The sequence below is a fragment of the Perognathus longimembris genome, chromosome 2 (assembly GCF_023159225.1).
Source record: "Perognathus longimembris pacificus isolate PPM17 chromosome 2, ASM2315922v1, whole genome shotgun sequence".
In the NCBI taxonomy this organism is placed as follows: domain Eukaryota; kingdom Metazoa; phylum Chordata; class Mammalia; order Rodentia; family Heteromyidae; genus Perognathus; species Perognathus longimembris.
This window is the reverse complement of record NC_063162.1, coordinates 27,620,344-27,641,179: the sequence shown is the minus strand read 5'-3', so window position 1 is coordinate 27,641,179 and position 20,836 is coordinate 27,620,344. Positions and strand designations below refer to the sequence as shown.

General features: G+C 41.7%; 1 protein-coding gene, 1 long non-coding RNA gene and 1 other non-coding gene across 4 annotated transcripts in view; 1 reads left to right on the top strand and 2 right to left on the bottom strand.

Annotated features, from left to right (window-relative positions):
* Positions 1 to 20,836, top strand: part of Plce1 (phospholipase C epsilon 1) — a 332,480-nt gene that overhangs the window by 299,459 nt on the left and 12,185 nt on the right. For both annotated transcript variants that reach the window (XM_048338668.1, XM_048338667.1), the window contains exons 21-27: positions 4,346 to 4,467; positions 5,503 to 5,620; positions 10,383 to 10,514; positions 11,861 to 12,151; positions 17,743 to 17,906; positions 19,003 to 19,264; positions 19,704 to 19,822. In XM_048338668.1, coding sequence (XP_048194625.1) covers positions 4,346 to 4,467; positions 5,503 to 5,620; positions 10,383 to 10,514; positions 11,861 to 12,151; positions 17,743 to 17,906; positions 19,003 to 19,264; positions 19,704 to 19,822 — 1,208 coding nt within the window. The remainder of the gene's footprint in view (positions 1 to 4,345; positions 4,468 to 5,502; positions 5,621 to 10,382; positions 10,515 to 11,860; positions 12,152 to 17,742; positions 17,907 to 19,002; positions 19,265 to 19,703; positions 19,823 to 20,836) is intronic.
* On the bottom strand, positions 1,034 to 14,384 carry LOC125346263. Its single transcript, XR_007209890.1, has 3 exons — positions 13,657 to 14,384; positions 5,762 to 5,766; positions 1,034 to 2,437 (listed from the first exon to the last, which is right to left on the bottom strand). It is a non-coding gene; the product is annotated as an uncharacterized LOC125346263 (long non-coding RNA).
* Trnas-aga lies at positions 5,996 to 6,069 on the bottom strand. Its single transcript has one exon. It is a non-coding gene; the product is annotated as a tRNA-Ser (tRNA).

Here is a 20,836-nt window from a genome sequence, read left to right as displayed (position 1 = left end):
TTAGACTATGGCTAAATCCTTTCTCCTGCACTACCTGCAGGGGGCAGCATCAGTGTTCTATGCTCCATTGCTCACTGTCAAGCCCTCACTGTTTCCTCTGGAGTTCTCAGATGACTAAACCCGCCAGGCATTTTCTCCTGGCCACACCAAAGAGAAAAACACATGCGTGGTGGCTAAAGATACAATTTTTTTTTAACTCAAATAAATGATGTTAACCTCAGATGACTAATTCTTATGTGAGAATTAGGTCTCCAATGTGTTTTATTTGGACTGGAGTCATTTGCTAGAGATTGTTCTTGCTGGCAGCATTGCTGATAGTAGACTATTTCATTTTGGTAACTTCTGAAAGATAATACAATAATAAGAGCACACACACACACACACACACACACACACACACACACACACACACACACCTTTTTGGGGATACAAAGTCTCTTTAAATAGCTCAGGCTACCCTGAAACTCTCAATCGTGATCCTGCTGTGTCTGCCTTTTACATAAACATTACATGTAAAAAGTGTGGTTTTTATGTAGACTTATCATTATGCTAACTATTCAGATATCCCCAGAATAGCAACCATTTACCACTGGCATTAAGACAGCTGAGCAGGTTCAACATGGTGGCTAACACCTGTAAAACCAGCTGCTTGGGATGCAGAGATAATAAGATGCTAGTTTGAAGCTAGATTTCGGGGGTGGGGGGTGGGCAAAGGAGGCGGGAGAGGATTTAGCAAGACTATCTCAAAGAACAAACCATGGACTGGAGGCCTGGCTCAAGTGATCAGTGATGCATGGTGGTGTGTATGCCTGTAATTCTAGCTATGCAAGAGATGTAGGTAGGAGGACTCCGACTGAAGCTAGTCCAGCAAAAGCATAAGAAGACCATATCTGAAAAATTATTAAAGCAAAATGGGCTGAAGACATAGCTCAAGTTGTAGAGCACCAGCCTAGCATGCAAAGGCCCTGACTCCAAACCCTGGCACTGCCACACACACACACACACACACACACACACACACACACACACACACACACACACACACACACACACACCCCTAGCTACCTTGTTCTAAATACCTGTTTCTCAGACTCAGGTTGTCTCTAATTATATTTCAATTCAGTGATTCTCCATTACTGGTGACAGACATTTCAGTCTCTTTCTGCCCCCAAATATAATACCAGGCAGTGTCCATTAACTATTTGTCTTTCCTAGCAGTTAACTGTTTCATACCATTAATTATTTGTCTGACACTCTTATGAGATCATAAGAAGAAGAAGATTTGAAAGGAGTTAAAACCCCTTATTTACAGCCATTCCTGAACAGTCAAGAGAATGTGGACATTTTTATACTGACTTATTCTTTCCCTCGTGGGCTTCTGCTAGAGTTGTGCTGATGCTCCAGAGAACAAAATTAATTCAGCTACACAATGAAAACCACACTTACGATATCAACCCCTCCAGGAATGTTATCACCCCTGTAAGAAGTTAATCCACTCTAAAATAGATTTACTGCCAGTCATAAGTTACTCCTGGGCTTTTAAAAATACTTTTGAGAACAGGAAAAGACACTTTTAAAAATTATAGATATTTTTTATTTGCTGCTGACAAAAATTTTAAAAAATGGGTGAAGAAAATACCTTTCAGTTGGGAGAGTAAAATTTAATCCTCCCCCACTAGATTTCCAAGATGGTGCAGGTTTTAAGTCCGTAAGTACCAGGTTGGAGTATCAGTGAAAAATGAGATCCCACTGGGCTCTGCTCCAATGGTCTGTGAGATGTCAGGCAATGTCTATTCAGGACTGTCAGCCTACCCTCCCTCTGATATGTCATAAAAAGATTAGGTCAAGTGCTTGGTGATATTCTCTTCCCGCTTTCTGCATCTCTGATCGATGACAACTAAAGCCCACTATTTCCTATTTCCATTGAAAGATCCCTCTGACTGATTTCCACACACCTGGTGGGAAGCTTAACCTATGAAGGCTTCCGTAGATAGTTGTGAATGTCCTATCAAGCATACACTTTCAGAGGTAGTTGTGGTGCCTCACTCATCTCTCTGCTTTCCTCCACTATCTCTACTCTCTCCAGCTGGGGTGAAAAGAAAATAGAGTCCCTCCTGCTGTGGGGAGTACAAAAGAAACTCCCCCCCAAAGATTTCTAAGTCTCTTGTAATGATAAGTCCCTTTGAGAAGCACACGGAAGCTCCCAGTTGCCTCCCAGAAAAAAAAAAAAATGTGGTCTCAAAATTCTACATAGAATGGCAGATGTTCTGCAAGCCTCCACAAGAATCCATCCCTAACACTAGGGTGCCCACATTACCTGTGAGACTGGTTTAGTCCTCACTCTTATTACAGCAGGGAATGAAGGATTTAACCCAAAAAGTCCCTTGTGGCTATAACAATTGGATGATACCTAGCTCCAGAATTATTTAAAAAAAAACTCCACACAAGTTGTAAATAACAATTGTGCTTTTTAAGAATTGGCACTCTGCCTTTTGGATACTATATTTGTAATGAATGTTTCATTGAGTTTAGTGAAATAAAACTACCTTTGTTATTTTCCTTGGCTAGTTTTGAACCTACACTGAGACTCAAGTTTGACTTTGCAATTTAATTGGGGTATATCCTATGTCAGTGACTGCATGATTCTAACAAATTAGTTCATTTCTGTTTACTTGAATTAAAGTATTTACAACCCTGTGTAGCTGAAAAGCCTTAATAACATGAATGTGACAGTGTGATTAGCATTAACAATGTTTGCATTTCTCTTAATGCTTGTCCTTGAGTCATGTAATACAATACTCAAAATACCAAATCTACAGAATGCTTTATTTACTTATTTATTTATTTTTGTCTGTCGTGTGGGGCTTGAACTATTTGTTTATTTTTGTCTGTCATGTGGGGCTTGAACTTGGGGCCTGGGCACTGTCCCTGAGCTCTGTTTGCTCAAGGCTACTCTCAGCCACAGGGCCACTTCAGGTTTTCTGGTGGTTAATTGAAGATCAGAGTCTCAATTTCCTATCCGGGCTGGCTTTGAACTGAGATCCTCAGATCTCAGCCTTCTGAGTAGCTAGAATTATAGGTATGAGCCACCACTGCCCAGCTAAATCTACAGAATGCTGCTTATTCTATTTATCTTGTCATTGGAACCACTTCATGCCTCTGTTTTTATTGATCTCGCTTTTGTCTTGATCCTCCTTACTTGTCCACTCTACTGATTCTGTTTTTCTGTAGCAGATGTCCCTACTGCTTCCCCTGCTTCTAACGGTCAGGAAGGTAAACATCATTTGAACTGAGCATTTTTAACTGCATGGATGTCCGCATTCTGTTTCCAGTTTACCGGTCTGATTAGCATGAAGTTACCACACTTCTGTGACTATAAGTGGAGTAAAGTGATTGATTCTGTTTGCCTCTTGCCCACCTCGCATGGTCCTCACTTACTACCAGGATCTTTTGGTCTAAGCATTTGGGGTCTCATGAGACAATAAATCTTGAGTGAGAAATTAGCTGTCTTATTTTCCATTTTAAAAAAGGGTAAGTGTCTTATGTCTCTTACACTTTCACAGTCATTAAAAATTAAAATGCTAAACAAAAAGCTAAGTCTAAGATTATCTGTCATCCATAGATGCATTTATATACATCTAGAGTCTTATTCTTAACATGATCACTTAATATTAATATCACAAAAACTTTGCATTTGTAAATAATAATTATAAATAATACTAAAATAAATAATTGTAAATAAATAAAAACAAATTATAAACCATGTGTACCATCTAGAAGCATCTTCTAACTCCTTCCCAGTTGTGTGTGTCATCAACTTCTTGAAACAGAATGGCACCCAGAATGTTTGCAGTTTCAATAGTTTGTATAAAAATGAACCTTTATTCTCAGATTATGTCTATATGGCGCCAAAATTATTGGTGAATGGAGTCTATGAAAATGAAGTTAAGGCTGGGGATATGGCCTAGTAGCAAGAGTGCTTGCCTTGTATACATGAAGCCCTGGGTTTAATTCCCCATCACCACATATACAGAAAACGGCCAGAGGTGGCACTGTGGCTCAAGTGGCAGAGTGCTATCCTTGAGCAAAAAGAAGCCAGGGAGAGTGCTCAGGCCGAGTCCAAGGCCCAGTACTGGCAAAAAAAAGAAAGAAAAAAAAAGTGAAAATGAAGTTAAATACATCAATCCTAAATTTCAAATGCTTCTGCTAGCCATCATTTTGGAACCACATAGCATGAGCCACATTCTTGCATATTAGTATGAGTATCTGGATGTCGTCACAACAATATATCCTTAAAGAAAGCATCTGGTTCTTTTTCACCAAAGCCTGCTAACTCATTTTTCAGACAACATTCTGGAAGACAGACCTGAAAATAAATCATGTGCTGACAAGCTTCAGTTTGAGTACAATGAAGAAATCCCCAAGAGGATAAAGAAAGCAGAGAATTCCGCTTACAACAAAGGGAAGGTGAGCAAACAACACATTATCACTCTTGGATCGTGCTTACCACCCCTGAACCATGGTACTCTTGTCCCATTCCAGTGGGATTCCATTTCCTCTCCAGCCCTGCCCTTTACCTTCTCTCTTACTGTCCCCTAGACATCTGGGTTGACATAATAATAGGAGACCCCCAGCTGGTACCTGTAATGGTTATTGTCTCATCCAACCAATGCCTTCTAAAGATGTATATATGGCTGCCACTGAACAGCACAAGAGGTGGTTGTGTGATGGAGATCTGTTTACACACAAAGGTAGAAAAATGATCACACTATGCTACCAGATAATCAAGGACATGCACTCAGGGAAGGTGATGTTTGTTTGAGAAGGAAGATTTGGCTAAGCTGTTTTCTTGGTATCCAGGCTAAGAGAAGGGCTTGGTTGTTTGGGGAATTATAAGACATCTTAAAGACATTTGGGATGACCAAGAAAGTTAAGTGGATTCAGATTGTGTATTAACAGAATATCACTGAGTATAGACAGATACATTAGCTACCAGACCTGCCCTCAAATGCCTCACAGCATATAGAAACTGAGAAAGTCTACAGACATATTTGAAGTAACAATGGTGAAGGATAGGGAAGTAATGGATCAAAACTTGAGCCATCACAGATAGATAGATAGATAGATAGATAGATAGATAGATAGATAGATAGATAGATAGATAGATAGATAGATACAGAGGGAGAGAGAGAGAGAGAGAGAGAGAGAGGGAGAGAGAGAGAGGGGGGAGAGAGTGAGTGTGTGTCAGTCCTCTAGTAATTCAACAAATGTGCCTGGACACCTTTACATAAAACACAGTGTCTTTGCCTAGAAGGAGATGTTAAGGATGAATTAGACTCAATCTTTGCCCTCAGAAAGCTTAACCTCCAACGTGCTAAGAGGTGAATGTGGATAGATACTGAGCAAGTGTCCACACAGGGAAGTACCCATAGAGAGATTTGGTAATTTAGAAAGCATGTGGCATATACCTTCCTATAAAACCATATGATTTCCCCTTAATAGGTTTATGACATGGAACTAGGAGAAGAATTTTATCTTCCTCAGAATAAAAAGGAAAGCAGACAGATTGCACCTGAGCTTTCTGACCTTGTCATCTATTGCCAAGCTGTGAAATTTCCAGGTAGGAATATCAGTATTATCTATACCACTTATATAGGCAGGGGATAAAAGAATACTAATTACCTACTTAGATGTAGAAACTTTCCAAAGTAATTAAAACGTGTGGCTGAAATCATGGTTATTATACCTTTTAAATACTTACAACAACTTGCTTTGAAGCCCATGAGGAAAACAATGCCATAAAATGTTTACTTTCAGATCATACGTTGTCTTTTCATACTAAAGAATCACAAAGATGATAATATTTCTAACCGTTTAGATATATTAAGCCCTTAAGTACCAGGATTGTACTGTGCTATGTATTTTACGTAGATGTTATCTTCAACTGTTCATAATAATTCTATGAGGCTGCTAATAGTATTTCTTTTTTAGAAGGTGGAGAGGCCTGGGGTTTGAACTCAGGGCCTCTAGCTTTCTAGGCTAGTGTTTTACCACTTGAACCACATCTCCAGGCCACATTTTGCTGGCTATTTGGGAGATGAATCTAGCAAATTTCTCTGTTCCAGCTGGCCTCAAACTGAGTTCCTCCAGATCTCAGCCTCCTGCATAGCTAGGGTTACAAGTATGAGTCACTTTTCTCCTGGCTCTTAACTGCTTTTGAACGTTTTAGCAGTTTTGAAGCAGTTAAACTTTTAGCTGCTGTCACATCAAGTCCTGCTACTGACAAGTACTCTTGAAGAGGATATGAGAGAGTAGCAAGTGAAGATAAACTTAGTGACATAAGTACATAACGATCATACTTACACTTGCTGGAACTTTTTCTTTTTCTTTTTGTAGTGGGTTGTGGGGCTTAAACTTGGGGCCTGTGCTCTGTCCCTGATTTTTTTTCACTCAAGGCTAGTGCTCTACCACTTTGAGCCACAGCTCCATTTCTGATTTTCTGGTGGTTAATTGGAGAGAGATAAGAGTCTCAGGGACTTTCTTGCCTGAACTGTTGAACCGTGATCCTCAGATCTCAGCCTCCTGAGTAGTTAGGATTATAGGCATGAGCCATGAGTACCTGGTTGGAACTTTTTTTTTTAACAATAGAGGAAGGCCCACCTGTAAGAAAGCATTACTGGCATGAAATCAGCAGTGAGAGTCACACTGTTCCAGAGTCTCAATTGCTACATCTTTTATTCTTTATGAATGCAGTGACACTACCCACATCCAACCAGCTCCACGGTTCCCGAGGAAAGCCTCAGGCACTGAGTTCATGAGGAGCACAAATTCCCATGGATACTTGACGTCAGTGTGAAAGATTAAGTTTCTGCACCAACAGAGAATTGTGGCTGGGTCAAGAGATCATTTGGCTGAGCTTCTGACTTGAGACACAAGCTAAGCATGATTGTTTAGCTCATAAAAATATTTAAGTGTATTATTTAAAAGTGTTTATTAGCACATATTCTTTATAGGTATATTATATTTCCTTCTTTTTTATGGTAGTGCTGGGAATCAAACACAGCATACAGATGCTAGACAAGAGCTCTACCACTGAGCTATAGCCATAGTCCCATACAATTTTGTATTTTTAACAATTGCAGTTTTATTTTATTTTCCCAATTTTACTTTCTTTAATAGAACAATAAAATTATGTTGCTATAAGATCTTTTACATGGTGTTGTTCTTATAATTTGGGGATTCTTATTGTTGCTTTGTTTTTGTAGTACCTCAGTTTGAACCTAAGTCTGTGTGCTTGCTGGGCAAGTGCTTGACCACTTAAAACATACCCCCGCCCTTTTCTTTTCTTTTAGAGATAGAGACTCACTAATGTTTCCTGAGCTCTCCTTGAACTAGTGATTCTCCTGTCTCCACTTCTTTTGTAGCTAGGATTGCAGGCTGTGCCACCTCACCAGGATTATAATTTGTTCTGACGAGTATGAGAAAGAATTATAAAATGCTTATTTTCTTCCCCTGTTGAACTTAGGCTTAGTTACATGATCAGTTTTTGTGTTTCTTGCCTTTCACCATCCCAAGTCCTTGCCAGGACCATGTGCAAAGCCATCTGCAAAAGACAGAGGCACTAAAAACCATGCGGTCCGAAGCCTGCAGAAGTCAAATGCCTTTCCCACAGCCATAGACTTGATTCCTGGCAAACCACACGTGGGTGTCTCAATTCCCAGGCTGAGTTCTTTTTAAAATGTTTTATTAGCATATATTAATTATGGGAAGAGTTTCGATGTGACATTTTTACCACACTGTCTTGTCTTTCATAAGTGAAGAAAGTGGCTAAGGGCTTTTTCTTATCTTTATATCTGTTATCTCATAGTATTTGATTCTTGGTTACAATTAGTAGTTGTATATACTTTTTTCCTTCCTTCTAATGGAAAAGAAAAGAAGACATGGTTTTGGGGGAGAGGGATTGGGGTGTGTGTGCTGATCCTGGGGCCTGAACTCAAGGCTGTCCCTGAGTTTCTTTTGCTCAAGGCCAGTGCTCTACCATTTGAATCACACAGTTCTGGTGTTTAGCTGGCTAATTGGATATAAGAGTTTTGCGGACTTTTCTGTTAAAGCTGGCTTCGATCCATGATCCTCAGATCTCAGCCTCCTGAGTGGCTAGGATTCAGGCGTGAGCCCCTGCTGCCCAGCTAAAATATGGAATTTTAATCATACAGTTCCACCTACTTCATTTCTGGATGCTTCCCAACAATGCTGGAAGCACACACGACGGCCTTTTCTGTTGCCATACCTTTGCTCAGATGGAGTATATTCAACCAGACCCATCCTTCCTTCTCCCACTGCCCAGATTCCAAAGCCAAGGACCTTTGTGAAGTATGTAAGACCCTTCATTCCTTCAGGATGTCTCCTTTCAGTGAGCTCTTTGCATTCATACTTAGGTACTTAGGCACGTACATAGGTACCCTCTGTGTCTGTAATTTCCTACTTAGGAGTACAGCCATGCTGTGTGTGGGTGGTTCACACCTGTAATCCTAGCTGCTCAGGTGGTTGAGATGCAGAGGGCTGTAGTTCAAAGCCAGCCCGGGTGGAGATGCCATTTGGGAGATGCCATCTCCCAAATAACCAGCAAAAGGATGGGATGGAAGCATAGCTCAAGTCTTAGAGCCACCATATGAGTGAATTAAGCAAAGTGAGTGCAAGGCCTTGAGTTTAAACCCCATGACTAGCAGGGGTGAGGAGGGAGAGTGTTAATTATGGACAATATCCCTGGAACCACAGGAAAAAATAAATGAAAGCATATAACCAAGAGAATTATATTAGTGACAAGATCATTGGTCAAAATCTCGTCGCACTATTGGCTCTCTCTGACTTTGGCCAAAGCAAATTTCCCTCCTGGGCAGTTTTTCCCCCCTAGATTCTATGCTTTAAAACCCTATTCTAGCCTGTCTCTTCTGTGAGGTTCTTGGAAGGTATATTTTCATCTACAGGAGACCTAGTACTACTACAGCTTAGTGGTAGAAAATTCAGACGATGGGAATGATTTGGAGACAGCTCTGGCCTCCCCACAGCCTTGAACTCACTCTGCCTACAGTGCAGCCAGCTCCACGCGGTGTGCATTTATTTCCTCATTCAGCAAAGACATACGAAATTCCTGCTGTGCACCAGGCACTGAGCCAGGCAGGAAGGATCCAGGGAGTGTTTGGAACAGGAATGAGAACGAAAAGCCATCACATTTCATTATTATAATATATTTCCCATTGAATCCTCCAATTAATCTTAAGGATGAGTTCCTATACTCACAGCCATTTTGTAAATAAGGGATCTGAGGAGTAGAGATGATGAGGGCTCAGCCCAGGCTTATATTAGAGAATTAAGCTCCGGCTCATAATCATTCTTTCTCTCGTCAAAAGGGAGTAATTAGCCTCTGGGAATTTAATATTGACTTTAGTGCTTTCTTTTTATGCTATTAAAAAATATCTTGGGGCTGGGAATATGGCCTAGTGATAGAGTGCTTGCCTAACATACATGAAGCCCTGGGTTTGATTCCTCAGCACCACATACATAGAAAAAGCCAGAAGTAGAGCTATGGCTCAAGTGGTAGAGTGCTAGCCTTGAGCAAAAGAAGCCAGGGACAGTTCTCAGGCCATGAGTCCAAGCCCCAGGACACACACACACACACACACACACACACACACACACACACACACACACACACACACACACAATCGGAGTTAGGCATGGTAACTAATGCCTGTAATGCCAGCACTGAACAGAGGTAGAAGGATTGATAGTTGAAGGCCAGCCAGGCACTGGTGGCTTGAGGTTGTAATCTTAGCTACTCAGGGGGCTGAGATCTGAGGATCATGGTTTCAAGCCAGCTGGGGCAGGAAAGCCTGTGAGACACTGTTTCCAAGTAACCAGAAAAAGTTGGAAGTGGGGCTGTGGCTTGAGTGGTAGAGCACTATCCATGAACAAAAAGCTAAGGAACAGTGCTGAGATCCTAAGTTCAAACTTCAGGTCTGGCACCAAAAAGAAAAAGAAAAAGAAAAGAAGAGTTCAAGGCTAGTCCAGACTGTATCTTAACCCTCCCCAAACAAGAAAGACCTTTGGGCTCAACTCAGATGTCTGTGTTATGCGTGTGATATTTTGTGATTCTTCCATAATAAACATATAATTCTTATTGTGTTTGTCGTCAGGGATTAAAAAACCTGATAAAATAATTGTCTCTAATACTATTATTCATGGTGCTACAAATGCTAGCAGGTCTTCTGTGCTGGGTTTCAAGGGAGTCATAGGACTTCAAATAAGCATTAAACAAGGATGGAAAATGTTGAGTTCCCTTGCCTGTAGTTTTTGGCTTATTTATTTTCATTTTATGGGAACAGGCCTGTCAACTCTAAATTCATCTGGCTCTAGCAGAGGAAAAGAAAGGAAAAGCAGGAAGTCCATTTTTGGCAATAATCCTGGCAGAACAAGCCCAGGGGAAGCGACATCATTGAACAAAACATCTGGAAAAAGTAAAGTCATCTTCTTCCAACAGCTTTGCCTGATCCTGCATGCAAGATGGTTCACATATTTCTCTGTCTGTGCACTTCCCTTTCATTTAAAAATTCATTTTTGTGTGTGTGTATGAATGTTCACATCGTCCAAGATTCGCATAGAAATTTTACATTGCCAATCTATTCTTTTAACTTACTAAGAGTTAGCATTTAGCTGAGGACATTCTACTGTCCTTTAATTCAGAAGTAAAAGTTGGAAGCACTTTGGAACATTCTAGTGGTTCTTGGACCTATGTTCTTTATCCAGAAGATATATTCTTTCTAATTACTTTTTATTGTGAAAGTAATAAATTCTCCTAGTTAAAAGCTGTAGCAAAACAGAGGACTATTAAAATTCCCTTCTGCTCTCAGAGTCCTGGTGCTCTCCTCTCCAGAGGTAGGGAAGTTTATTGTGTTTTCTTCAAGAAAAATAAAAGCATTTTAAAGATAATACAAATGGGATATAATGGAGCATGCTTGTAAAACTTGTATACTTGGCTGTAAAATTTCCCATAACGTATGTCTATCTTATTCTTTTAAAGACCTGTGTTATATTCCATTGTGTGGCTATGCTGTCATTTCTTTAACTCTATCATCACTGACACATAGGGACTATTCTCTAGTCTTGTTTTTTTGTGGGTCTTATATCTTTGTCGATGTATTGGTATGTATTTGGGCAAATACACCCACATGACAAATGACTTTACATTGATTTTTGGTGCTGGAGATGGAACCTAGGGCTAAACATGGGTTCTCCCACTGAGCTCCACCTCAGCCTGCTATTCTCATTTTAAAACTCAGTAGCCAGCCAGACATCTGGGGCTCACACTTGTAATCCTAGCTACTCAGGAGGCTGAGATCCAAGGATTGAGGTTTGAAAACAGCCTGGGAAAGTTAGTAAGACTCTTATTTCCAGTTAACCACCAAAAAGCTGGAAGTATTGCTGTGCCTCAATTGGCAAAGTGCTAGACAAAACTCAGGGATAACATACAGGCCCTGAGTTAAAGCCCCAGGACCAGCACATATACACATACATATACACACAAATCCAAAAAACTCAATAGCCACTATTGTGTTTCAAATTGGTGACCTAAGTCACAACGTAAAGATGTATTCTCATTTATTCATGTCTTCTCACTGTTTATGGGGTTGTCGTTTGGGTTTATCTTTCTTAAAAATATATATATATAATATATGTAATATATAATATATGTATAATACATAATGTATGTCTATATATGCCTCTCTCCATATGTGTGTGTGTGTGTGTGTGTGTGTGTACATATATAGACACTAATCTGAGGCTAATCTTTTGTGGGGTTTAGGTTCCTTTGAAGGAGTTCGACAGACCTGGGAAGAATCTTCTTCCCCTCTCAATTCCACAACGTCTCTCAGCGCTATCATTAGAACGCCCAAATGCTATCATATCTCATCTCTGAATGAAAATGCCGCCAAACGTCTGTGTCGCAGGTATTCTCAGAAATTGATCCAGCACACTGCCTGTCAGCTGCTGAGGACATACCCAGCCGCCACCCGCATTGACTCCTCCAATCCCAACCCACTCATGTTCTGGCTCCACGGGATCCAGCTTGTGGCACTCAACTACCAGACCGATGGTAATCCCACCTTTCTGTCTCCCACCATTCACCGTTCAGTAAATGTGCTTTCAAGAACATCTATTCAGGGGCTGGGGATATGGCGTAGTGGCAAAAGTGCTTGTCTAGCATACATGAAGCCCTGGGTTCAATTCCCCAGCACCACATATACAGAAAACGGCCAGAGGTGGCACTGTGGCTCAAGTGGCAGAGAGCTAGCCTTGAGCAAAAAGAAGCCAGGGACAGTACTTAGGCTCTGAGTCCAAGCCCAGGATGGCAAAAAATAAATAAATAAATAAATAAATAAAAAGAACCATAGGAGCTCAGTGTGTGCCACAGTAAAGGCACACAGAGTGAAACAGAGAAGTGAATGGTGCCCCTGATATTTCCAAGGAGATAAAAAAAGAATCTTAAAGGAGTCCCTAAAAGAACGGGGCGGGGGGGGAGAAGGGGGGGCGGAAGAGGGTGATGATCCTTTTTCAAATCACTTTGTAAATACAGATTGCTCTTGACAGAGCTGTATTCAACTACACAGTTGTCTCAATACCCTCCTGCCTCCGCCTCCCAAGCACTAGGATTATAAATGTCCAGCAATGACATCAGGTGGACTATGCTTAATTCTTGACTTCAATGATCTCATATAATCTTTACAAAATGCTAAGTAGTGGTATCTTCAGAATCTTCATTTCCCAGTTGAGAAAAGCAAGGCAATGGTTACTTTGGCTGGGCTCCAGTGCCTCACACCTATAATCTTAGCTACTCAGGAGGCTGAGATCTGATCATTGAGGTTTGAAACCAGCCCAAGTAGACAAATCCAAGAGACCCCTATCTCCACTTAAGTAGTAAAAAGCCAGAAGTGGAGGTAGAGCCCAAGTGGTAGAGTGCTAGCTTTGGGTGGAAAAAGCCAAGCAAGAGCAAGAGGCCCTGAGTTCAAACCCCAGTACCAGTACACACACACACACACACACACACACACACACACACACACACACACACACACACTTACTAATTACTTTGTTCAGGTTTGCAAGATGGCTTATAATAAATTCAAGTTCTCTGGAAATTTGAGCGGTAAAGCCTTTTGTTTCCCCCTGGTGATAAAAGGAGCAGGCAGTTACAGAAGTGCAGGAGGAGCAGATGAGGGAGATCTTTCCTAGAAGTTCCTACAAAAACCATAGTTGTTCCTTTGGGTAGAGAAACGGTGAGTAGCCTTTATCATTCATCTTATACAGGAACTGAAACAGACCCTAACCAACCATGCCAACCTAAGTCACAGCACAGCCCTCTCTAGCTGAAGTCAAACCACAGCTTTATTTCTGGGACCAACTAGTACTGGTGCCCACTTGTGGCTGACTCCAGAGACATCTGGCTAGAGATAGGGGCCATGTTTTCTTTAGCCCTTGTTTATATTTATTTTTTCAATTGAAATGAGTGAGATGATGCTGATGAAGTAGCACCTGGCACAAAGGAAGCATTTTCGTGTTAGCTATCCTTGAATGTACACAGTAATTATTTTTTTTAAACACCACTATGATTTGGACTCCCAAATGGAAAGAAGAGTGAAATACTTTCAAAGTTGTAAACATTTTCTTTTCCATGTCTTTTCCATCTTCCCTGAGTAGTTTGTAGGTTCACTTTTCTGATCCTTGCTGCTCACTGGCACCCATAGTTATGATGATACTGAAACATTTTAAATACACTGAAAAGATCAGTAGAAACATTTTCTAAGGGAAATGAGAGTGCATTTGGTCTTGGATGTGCCCTTTCTCCTGAAGTGCCAAGACTGGAGCAGACACTCTGGCTACACTAGTGGCAAAGAAAGGCAAGGCTGGAGGAGACTCCAATGCACTCCACACACGGAAGCTGCAGCCAGCATGCCATCCAGCCCTAAAGCCTATGTATCTCCCCATATAAACTAGGAGCCCCTGTCGGAGCTGCCCCACTCAGAGGAGGCAAATGACTTGTAGGTCATTTGACTGTCCAAGGTTCTCTGGACAGCTTTCCAACTGGAGAGGGAGGGCTATCCTCTAACTCCCTCAATTCAATACAGCAAGCCCCAATTAAACGCCCCCCATGCTGCTGTGTCAACGTGCTCATCTGTAACGATGGTCTACCTTTTTGCAAATTGGGATTAGAGCCTCACCAACACCTTGCACACAACACTCAATATATGCATGCTGCCCCGAGCTGAGTTAGACTATTTCTCTTGGCCCCTACTGCAATCTAGGACTGTGGTTCTTTATTGCTTTTTGGCTGATTTCTTTTTTTTCTTTTTTTTTTTTTTTTGGCCAGTCCTGGGCCTTGGACTCAGGGCCTGAGCACTGTCCCTGGCTTCTTACCGCTCAAGGCTAGCACTCTGCCACTTGAGCCGCAGCGCCACTTCTGGCCATTTTCTGTATATGTGGTGCTGGGGAATCGAACCTAGGGCCTCGTGTATCCGAGGCAGGCACTCTTGCCGCTAGGCTATATCCCCAGCCCCTTGGCTGATTTCTTGCAGGTACTCCTAGGTACCCTGTGAATTGCAAATCCACATGGACCTCTATCAGTCAACATTGTAGTAACCAATTTTTCATTGGCAGAAAGAATTCCTAGGTCAGGAAGTACTTGATTTCCCATGATCCCTCTTAGTGTCCCTCCAGCCTCCCAATCTGCCACTGAGATCATTTGCCCACCCATTTTCTGGATGTCATGGGACGCTGATGCCGCCAAAGAAGTGTCTATGGCCATAGGACCAAAGATTTCTTTGATCTCAACTCCAAAAAGGTCAGAAGTGTAGAATCCACACTATCACAGATCCACACTCTATAAAATTAACTCCTGAGTGTGGAAACTGACCCGAGGATGGTATGCAAAGCCCTCATTAGCACTGGCAGTGGCCCCCCCTGAGTTCTTTCCATCTGGGGCAAATTGATTCTTGCTTCATATACAGAACCTTCAAGTGTATAAAAAGCAGCCCTGGTGAGAAGACAAACCTCTTTCTAAAAAAGCATTTAAAATACTTGTTTGAGGATAGTCACACTTTTTATGACTTTCCTAGATCCCAAATATAGGGATAAATATTTCTGAAGAATAGTATTTCCTTCATACAACACTTTAAATATATAGAAGACCATGAAGGCAGCGATGTTTTTGTTCTAACCTAATAGGCATTGATTTGGAAGGTTAGATACCCTGAGTTGTGCACATTCTTTCATTCGGTTAGAATGGGGACTTTCTTTTTTTTTTTTTTTTTCTTTCTCAAATTTTTATTATCAAACTGACGTACAGAGTGGTTACAGTATCATACGTTGGGCATTGGATACATTTCTTGTACTGTTTGTTGCCTTGTCCCTCATGCCCCCCTCCCTCCCCCCCTTTCCCTCCCAGAATGGGGACTTTCTAACTATAACTTCAGATGAAATTTTGAGATTCATTCTAGGGGAAAGTAAGAAGGCTAGATTTGAAGTCACCAGTTTCCTCTTTATTTCAAGCTTGATATAGCTTTTCCATATCAGGTTGCCAAATGTGATCTTTGTTCAGAAAAAGGTTTGGAAAGCTTTTAGGCTAGACATTGTGCTGATGAGCTCAGACTTCAAACCTGAATAAGGTTGACATGAAAATTGGTTAAGTGTAAGCTGGTATTGCTCTTGTTAGTAATATAGGCCGAGTATCTCTGACACCAAAAGCTAGGAAGACAAGAAGTGTTTTTCAGACTTTGGAGTATTTGCATCTATGTAATAAAGATCCAGGTGTAAAGACAAAATTCATTTTTGTTTCCCATGTACCTTTGATATACATTGTGTTTGGTTATAGTCATTTACAAGGGCAGGCATGATGCCACAAGTAAACACAAAAAGTTTCATCTTTTGCATATTTTTAGAGTAGAGATGCTAAATTTTCAGATGAAATGTCCATTTCACATTTATTTATCCAGGTCATGAGAGCTCATTTGCCTCTCTCTCTCTCTCTCTCTCTCTCTCTCTCTCTCTCTCTCTCTCTCTCTCTCTCTCTCTCTCTCTCTCTCTCTCTGACACCTTAGCCATGTCTGTTTCTCTGTTCCAGAATAGTCAGAGAAGTGAGTTTTCTCCGGCTGTAGTGAGACAAATCACATCAGCACTGGAAGAGGCCTGACAGATGAGGGGCCATGCACTAACATAACAGAAGAAACTGAAGCCCAAGGAGCTTCATATGCCTAAGATTTCTTACCCCAACAATTCCTGCACACAATCTTGGCCAATCAGTGACACCCAAGACACAAGGGTAGGGGCCAAGTTCTTGTTGCTCCAAGGCGCCTTTCACACTGTTGTTTGATGTTGGTCCATGGAGCAAAGTTCATTCCACACATGGAAGGAATCTATCAGAGGGAACATTCATCAGGTGTGTCTCATAAATCCTTTGCTCGTTGGGACAATTTCCATACAGACTTGAGCCATCAGAGGAACATGTGAAAGTGGAAGAGTTCTGAAGCTATACAGGAATCCAGTCATCCATCAAAGAACTGTGCCAAAGAAAGTTTGGCCACAAAACACTCGACCTTTCTGTTAGGGTTCACTGAGTTTATGATTGAGGGGATTGAGAACATGATGTGAATCATATGCAATGGTTTTTCTTCACATTTACAACAGAAAAAAAGAGAGGTAACCCTAATTTATGGGTTGAAATAAAGATTTCAGAAAAAAAAGTTGGAGGATTTTTGGGGGGTTCATTCTTATATAGTTAAGATTTTTATCTTACCTTTGAACTAGCGGGAATTGGCCATAAAATTGTCTGCATAGTTCAGTGTTTGGATATTTCAAAAATGGAATGATTCCTTTCCAAAATTCAGCATAAAATGAGGCGTTTTTCAAGATGATTCAGATAGATGTAGTAAATTTCTACTTGGAAGATGAATTTTGTTTCATTTGTTTTTTAAGCAAGGCACCGTTTGGTAGGTACCTTAAGCAAGACAACTACTGGTAAGGCTGAGATCTGAGGATTGTGGTTTGAAGCCAGCCTGGGCAAGATGGTCCATGAAACTCTTAGCTACAGTTAACCACCAAAAAGCCAGGAGTGGAGCTGTGGCTAAATTCTCAAATGGCAGAGCCCAGGGTCTGGGGATATGGCCTAGTGGCAACAGTGCTTGCCTCAGATACATGAAGCCCTAGGTTCAATTCCCCAGCACCCCATATATAGAAAATGTCCAGAAGTGGCGCTGTGGCTCAAGTGGCAGAGTGCTACCCTTGAGCAAAAGGAAGCCAGGGACAGTGCTCAGGCCCTGAGTTCAAGGCCCAGGACCAGCAAAAAACAAACAAACAGTCAAATGGCAGAGCCCCAGCTTTGAGTGAAAAAGCTAAGGAACAGCACCTCGGCCCTCCAGAACCACCTGGCAGGAAAAAGGAGCTTACAAGTGGTAGAACCTGGTTTGATATCGATATAGACTGTTCTGGAAGACAGAGATTTTGTCATCTCCTGCAGTATGCCTGGTAGGCAGCATTACATGGCACAAAGCATGTATCCATCGGTTTATGGAATGACAGGCTGATCATTTCCCCATGCTTGATCCCTCAGAAGATGGTCACAAAGTTCTTTTGAACTTTAAATGTATGACACTTAGGCAATGAAGGAATAAGCAGTTTGGGGCTTTTGTTTTTCAGATCTCCCGTTACACTTAAATGCTGCAATGTTTGAGGCAAATGGTGGCTGTGGCTATGTTTTAAAGCCCCCGGTTCTTTGGGACAAGAACTGCCCCATGTATCAGAAGTTTTCTCCACTAGAAAGAGATCTAGACAGCATGGACCCGGCCATCTATTCCTTAACCGTAAGTAAGAAAAGCTGTCTTGTCCCAAGTCATTCAGATTTCCTGCCACAAAAATGTCTTTAGCTCCCAGAAAGTCATAGCTGTGGTATGATGGACTGCAGTCCAGCAGTGGGTCTGAGGCCCCCTTCTTCACCTGATGGACTAAAGATGAACATTCTGCCTTCTGGGGCCCCCAGAATCATAAAGAGGAACCCACCACATAAACACTGAGCTCCTTGTTAAGTCAGTTCACCTTAATTAAGGTCCAACAAGTTCTAGGGTCAGACAACAGGCATCAATCCATGACCACAATGAGGCACCTTCCCTGATTCTCCTTTAACCATTCCTTCTGCTTTTTGCCACCTAAATCATTTAGTCAGAACTCCACAGATTCCTTTGAAAAAACAGAGAACCTGTAGCTCATCGCCCAGTTGTACTTCCCTAGCAAAGATAGGGGAGTTCTGGGGAAAAGACCAGGGGATGAGACCATTTCTTCTCTGCAGCTTTAGATCATGTCTGTCCATGACACCCACATCCCTCAAACAGCCCCGTTCACACATTTCCCACCATCAAAACTACTTTTTCCCTTAGCCCAAGACAAGGCAGTTGTAAGCCCTTTTCTACTTGACCATTTTTTGTTAAGGGGAGTATAGTTTTATCTGTTTATTGAAGGCTACAGATTAATTTTTAACAGAATATTGCCACTTGCTCATAAACTAAACTGTTAAAGACATTTTGCATTAGGGTTAGGAAAGATGGGGGAAAATGATGGAAAGGGTGACACTGATCAAGATGCATTGTACTCATGAATTGATACGTTAAATTGAAACCCCTTTGTGAGAACTGTAATTTCATCTTACTGCTCAGATTTGATGCTATTGGAAATGTTGACCTTTGAAAGGTTACAGTTAAGTGGATGCTGTTGGCAAAATAGTCTGTTCACATGATCTCAGTCATGTGATTTCCTGATGGTGGTCACTTGTTTTGGCTTTCCAGTTTTATTAATCATTCACTTTGTCCATTCCTGCTTTCTTTGTGGAGGAAGTTGGGAAATCTAGAGATTGTTTTTCCTTCTCTGTCATCTTCTGTGACCTTGATCTCTTTTCTTCTCCTGCAGATTGTCTCAGGCCAAAATGTGTGTCCTAGTAACAGCACAGGAAGCCCCTGCATTGAAGTAGACGTCCTGGGCATGCCCCTGGACAGCTGCCATTTCCGCACAAAGCCCATTCATCGAAACACTCTGAACCCCATGTGGAACGAACAGTTTCTGTTCCGGGTTCACTTTGAAGATCTCGTATTTCTTCGTTTTGCAGTGGTGGAAAACAACAGTTCAGCAGTAACTGCTCAGAGAATTATTCCAATCAAGGCTTTAAAACGAGGTAGACTACAATCCCCAAATAGCATCCTTGGCATTGTCAAAGCAAGGATGAAGTAGAAATGACGATGGAGGAGAGCTGGGGTGTGATCGTGGTAACGTGAGCCATGGTTGGCAGTGGTGCTTGGTGCAAGTCTAGTGTTGTATCAGGGTGGGTGTTGGGTGTAAAACAGGGGAAAGATTGGGTAATCCTGGCCAAGGGCAAGCATGTAAGCCTATGGATTGGCTTTGATGTGGCACTCAGGGATTTTGGCATCCTGCACCTGACCTGTGCATTGTTCCATGAACTCTGACAAGCATAGGAATCATCTGCTGCTCTTGGTAATGATATGCAATTTTAAGGTCATATTTCTACCTGCCAATTATTGACCTCCCAGAGTATCTTCTTTGCAGAGCTCTGTAGTGCATGGTTAACGGGCTTCTCTGCCTCCACATCATTGCAGGATATCGACATCTTCAGCTGCGAAATCTCCACAACGAAGTCTTGGAAATCTCTAGTTTATTCATAAGCAGCAGAAGAATGGAAGAAATTTCCTCTGGCAGTACGATGCCAGCCTCTTCGGTAATGGTTCTCTTTCACTCAGCATAGTTGTTACACCAGATGTGGGCTTTCTTGTGGTTCAGCAAAGTGGCCAATGAGTCATTAATTAGGTAGCTATGGAAATAACAACATGTTTATCCATTTGATCACTTTTGTATCAATCGATCGTATACCTCTGCACAGTCCTAAAGAGTTTGGGAAGGCTCCTGAGCTGGCAGCAGCACTGGTTTACATTACACTAACTGAATCACTGCATCCCCATGGCCTGCTTTCTTCTCTGGTCTTTTCTTTCCCTCATCCATGTCAATTTCCTCTTTATCTTTACCCCTGACTTAGTTTTCTTGGCTTTTCATTTTCCTTTTGTCACACTATAATCTTGCACCTTTTTTTATTGTCTGGGAGCTTAAAAATCCTTGTAGCCAGGTGCCAGTGGCTCACACCTATAATCCTAGCTACTCAGGAGACTGAGATTGGACATCATGGTTTGAAACCAGCCTTGGGAAGGAAAGTCCTTGAGACTCTTCATCTCCTATTAACAACCAAAAAGCTGAAGGTAGCTTGAGTTGCCACTCAAATATGTGAGTTACCACATTCAAGTACCACTTGAGAGTGGTGGGTCAATAGTAGAGTACCAGCCTTGAGTGAGAAATCTATCTGAGCAAGAGTGTGAAGCCCTGATTTCCCCAGTACTGGCGCTCACAATCTTTCTCTCTCTCTTCTCTCTCTCTATCTGTGTGTGTATCTCTCTCTTTCTCTCTCTGTCTCTGTCTCTCTCTGTCTCTGTCTCTCTGTCTCTGTGTGTCTCTGTGTCTCTCTTTCTCTCTCTCTCTTTCTCTGTCTCTGTCTCTGTCTCTCTGTCTCTCTCTGTCTGTCTCTCTGTTTCTCTTTCTCTCTCTGTCTCTGTGTGTGTGTGTGTGTGTGTCTCTCTCTCTCTCTCTCTCAACATACAATTCAGGAATAGTCAAAAAGAAAGGATACAGGGAAGAAAGTATGTGAAGAGGGTATGCAGAGCTTTTGTGTCCGCTCCAGGCCACC